Source organism: Branchiostoma floridae, chromosome 5, assembly GCF_000003815.2.
Source record: "Branchiostoma floridae strain S238N-H82 chromosome 5, Bfl_VNyyK, whole genome shotgun sequence".
Taxonomy (NCBI): Eukaryota; Metazoa; Chordata; class Leptocardii; order Amphioxiformes; family Branchiostomatidae; genus Branchiostoma; species Branchiostoma floridae.
In genome coordinates, this window is record NC_049983.1 from 2,972 (window position 1) to 7,331 (window position 4,360).

Genomic DNA, 4,360 nt, shown 5'->3' on the forward strand with positions numbered 1-4,360 from the left:
CTTTGGGGCTGCTGGGTCAAGATTTCGACAGGTCGGAGTTGGCAAGGTGGGTTAAAATCCCCTTCAATTTAGATTTTTAAAAATTATTTTGATAGTATGTCAAACATAGCTGTGTTGCGGTCTGCTAATTTTTTTATTCTACTCCAACGTTGCTTTATTTGTGTACTTGGTATCTCTTGCAGAAGAATGCGGTATTACAGACAGGTCTACCCGTTCCGTACCTTCTTTCATTACAACAACGCCCTCTACACCCTGGCCGGGCACGTCGCTGAGAGGCTAACAGGGCAGTCCTACGAGGCCCTCTTGCGGGAACGGATATTACAGCCGCTGGGAATGGACGACACAGTGTACCTGGCAGACGCACTGGAGGATGGGGGTTTCTCCAACTTTGCTCAAACGTACTTGACCTATAACAGAACAGGCCATTCGATACCGTACAGTGAAGAGGAGTTCAGGTCAGTACCACTGGGCTATATCCCATTTAGCTTCAACAAAGTCCAGTTCAACAAACAAGAACGTGGTACAATCTTTATCTTTTTGTACTTGAAAACCTTTAAGTTATAACAGAGCCTATAAAAAGGTAAGGCCACACTGACTTCACAATTTTATGAATGACACCCGCGAGCGCAATGATTTTCGCCCGTTTAGAAAAAATGTTGGCACATGTCACCCAATAGCTTCCCTGGTCAATTTTGTACTTCCCAGAGGATCTACTTTCCGGGGTAAGGGGCCACATGGTCAGGGCATGGGGCCACGTCATCCTTGTTTCATTCTTTAAACACGCATGGCAATACAAACATGATTGAAACTGCAACGATTCTCGCTTACAGTCTTACTGGAGGTGAGCATAAGACAAACCAAGCCTGGAAAAGAATGGACTGGATGTATAGTCCTGCAGTTTAGCCGCATCTTTTTGGCTGGGTTTCTCTTTTTTTTTCGCCCGTGAGCATTAGTTTTGCAAGGTCTCCAGAGGATGCCATCCTTAAAAGTAAGTCAGTATGGCCTAACCTCATATCTTTATACTTTTCACTATCATGCTGTGCAGAATTATCGCTGTGAGACGATTCATCAAAAATCTGTCCTGATTTTTTCCGTTATTAGGCCTCTGAAGTTACATCTACCGGCAGGGGGCGTGGTGTCCAACGCCGTGGACATGGCCCGGTACATGAAGTTCCACCTCAGCGGGGGGAGGGACACGGTCGGCCGCCTGGTGGTCCCGGAGGACAACTTACGTCAGACCCACACTGTGAATTTCGTCTCGCCCCGGAAAAGTGCCCTCGACAAGTTGGAACCTGACTGGCCGGTGGAAGCGGGGACGACGCAAGGCTATGGATTGGGATGGGGGATCGGCACCTATAGAGGTACTTGCATCCTTTTTCTAGGGTAACGTCACATGTCCAACCCAGGCCCGGTCGGGCTGTATGTGGAAACGAAAAATAGAAAATTTCATGTATACGTAAAAACATACACAAATTTTGTATCATACTTTTCGTTCCGAAAGGATGCCCTGTAGGGCCCGGTCTGGTATGTGACGTAGACCTTTTAAGCTACTGGCAACAAGTGCCTGTCATTAAGTGTTTTAACATAGCTTGAAATCACGGTTAACGGTTAGACTCATTTCCATGTATACATCGGCTGTACGTAGGGAACATGTCTTTTCGGACTTAGTGTCAGTGTAGATTTCTGTACCAAGAAGCAAATGTTCATAACCAGCACCGAAAATAATAAAGTCTCCACCCAACGTAAGCGTGGATTCATAAAAAGTTAAAGTCTACGGAAAAACATTGTTTCCTGGTTGTAAAATGAACGAATATATGGTACGTCCTTGTTGTGACAGTGACAATTCTTTATAACATTGCAAGGGGAGCTTCTGTTGTCCAATATTTTCACCGTGTTACAACAACCATTACTACTTCAAAGTTGGGAACCAAGTTATTGCCTTCGCCAGAATGGCAGAAGGTTATGCAAACTGTTGAGCCAGGGCTTTTTGGGTCTGTATGTAGGTCAACAGCATATAACTTAAGAAGTTGTGAATGGATTTTGATGATATTTGGTAGGTGTGTAGCAGTTGTGTAAAGGTTAGTCACGTTTGAAAATGGTATACCTGGTGTTTTCCTACTGGTCCCCAGGGAACTTTGTACGTAAGTGCGTTTGGCTGTAAACAGCATAACTCGAGATGTTGTTGATGGATATTAATGATATTTGGTGGGTAGGTAGGGGTCACAAAATTAAAGGTCAAGTTCGAAAATGGTATACCTGGCGTTTTCCTACTGGTCCCCATGGAGCTTTGTACGTAAGTGCGTTTGGCTGTAAACAACATAACTCGAGATGTTGTTGATGGAAATTAATGATATTTTATAGATCAAGGATCAAATGCTCTTACAAAGACTTGACATAAGTAAAGGATCGCAAGACGCAGAGAATAGAAACAGGAAATTTTCTGCTGTTGATCAAATGGTTTGTTTCGTGTCTGAACTTTGAGCTTGATTAAGTGTGAAAAGGGGTAATTAGATAACAGAAGTTTATCATGACATTTGCTATGAGATAAACATTTTACGCGGTTTTCATGAGTATGACCCCACAAATTTGCCCTTTGACAATAGCTAAAAAAATCCCGAACATTACATTGTTTTTCGCATGGTTTAACAGTGGATATAAGAGTGGACGACCTTACATCTGCTCGAAACACTAACCATAGCGAGAGACGAGCACAGAGACAACTCTCTATCTTTATGGCTACCTTAGCCAGTCCCCCTAACGACCTGGAGGTCAAGGAACTAGGTAGGTGTGCCGATATAACGCCAGTTCACCTTTATCCATTGGGTAACCTATATCCGTTGCTTTTAAGAACAGAGTATTTGGGGATGTCACGTTGATGGACATTAGTTTGAAATTGCAATATTGCAGTTTAAAACTATCACCCTCCGACTTGTTGTGCCTAAATACACTGTTTTTAAAGAGCAACGGATATAGGTTACCCAATGGATAAAGGTGAACTAGCGTTAGAACTAACGCGGTGTCGCACAGAGTTGGTACGGATTCGGAGTCCATGTTATTCCAAGGATGCCGTCGGTGTTTGGTGGAGGAGCGCCCTCTGGCGTGTTGAAGGTAAATGACTGCAACAGGCACGAGAAGAACAGGAAAAGCTCCATCCTGGCCAGCTGCTCACCAAGACACACACGGCGGCCTGGAAATAAAGAATACTCAGTTAATAGAATTTTCATCAATCCTTGACTACTTTTTGATACTAGGTAAACTCACGTACCTCCAAATTGTCGATAGCTATAAGTCTATCTTGATCACGGAGTGACCCAGTTCTCGCGAGAGTTGCGAGAACTGGATGGAGACTTGCGTGGATCTTCTGCCCCTCACCCACCTCCTTGCGGAGTAGAGGTAAGTAGGACATGTACAGCTCCCAGCCATCATTGCGGTTCAGCTTCGCACCTTCCAACTGGATGTGGACTGCTTCTTTGATCTTTCTGTGGGCCTTTAAACGTTAACAGATTCCAAAATAATAAGGGAAAATCCATTTTATTCTTGGTCGATAACATCGACGGTGTCTGAGATGGTAACGATGTGGCGCGACTGGAGCAGATGTTGTCTCTGTGCGGATTTGCCGTCCTTGTTGTCTACGGAGTTTTGGTGCTCAGCGGTCCGTTCACCTAGTGATCTTTCTGTTTCGCCTACGTAAACCTCACCACACTCATCACACGCTATTTTTTTTTCTATTAACTGTGTACATACGTGACTGATGAACCTCTTCAACGATAAAGAATACTTTGTAGTAAGAAGGCAGACAAGTGTAGAATAGAGTGTGTTCTATAACTAGGCCATGGTTACTAGTATATGGATGACATCCTACAGAAAACCCCAAACTGCTGCAAGCGTGCAAATAAAAAACTTTTGTCTTTAGTATGAAATCTAAGTCTTCAAGAAGGTATGCCCAAACGACAGATTTTCCATTTTTGTTCTTTAACATCTTCTTCTTTGGCTTTGGGATTAAGTTTGCGTCTTCCTATGTTTTTGTTCAACTAAGGGCATTACGTTATATATGTCAAAAAGTAGTTACTCAAGCAACTGCTTGTCCTGCCGGCCAACCTCGTGGAGGGCGGGAGGGCGCCCTCCCTCCTCAACGGCGGTCTGTTTGACAACCTCGGCTTTCTCGGCCTCGTCGCTCTGGGCACCGCCTACCTCGAGCTCAACACGCTGGACAACGTGCAGGGCCTCACGCCGTCTGGCTACCTGGCAGGCTACCTAGGTTTCGACCCGCTCGGTCTCGGAGAGGGAAAGATGGATCACATGGCCGACGCGGAGATCAAGCACGGACGTGCGGCAATGCTCGCGGTCGTGGGGTTCGCCG

General features: G+C 45.0%; 2 protein-coding genes across 2 annotated transcripts in view; one reads left to right on the forward strand and one right to left on the reverse strand.

Moving 5' to 3' along the window:
- The first annotated feature begins 155 nt into the window (after positions 1 to 155).
- On the forward strand, positions 156 to 2,197 carry LOC118416540 (penicillin-binding protein 4-like). Its single transcript, XM_035821670.1, has 2 exons — positions 156 to 455; positions 1,102 to 2,197. Exons 1-2 carry the CDS (start codon positions 187 to 189, stop codon positions 1,385 to 1,387), a joined length of 555 nt encoding a protein of 184 aa, XP_035677563.1. The 5' UTR covers positions 156 to 186; the 3' UTR covers positions 1,388 to 2,197.
- Positions 2,198 to 3,008: 811 nt separating this feature from the next.
- LOC118416760 (cytochrome P450 2D4-like) overlaps positions 3,009 to 4,360 on the reverse strand; it is a 4,324-nt gene continuing 2,972 nt past the window's right edge. The window contains exons 6-8 of the mRNA XM_035821991.1: positions 4,070 to 4,206; positions 3,373 to 3,479; positions 3,009 to 3,187 (exon numbers count right to left, since the gene is read on the reverse strand). Coding sequence (XP_035677884.1) covers positions 3,009 to 3,187; positions 3,373 to 3,479; positions 4,070 to 4,206 — 423 coding nt within the window. The remainder of the gene's footprint in view (positions 3,188 to 3,372; positions 3,480 to 4,069; positions 4,207 to 4,360) is intronic.

Coding starts and splice junctions, on each gene's coding strand:
- LOC118416540 (XM_035821670.1), top strand. CDS start 187: ATGCGGTATTACAGACAGGTCTACCCGTTCCGTACCTTCTTTCATTAC. Junction 456..1,101: donor TACAGTGAAGAGGAGTTCAG/GTCAGTACCACT, acceptor TTCCGTTATTAG/GCCTCTGAAGTTACATCTAC.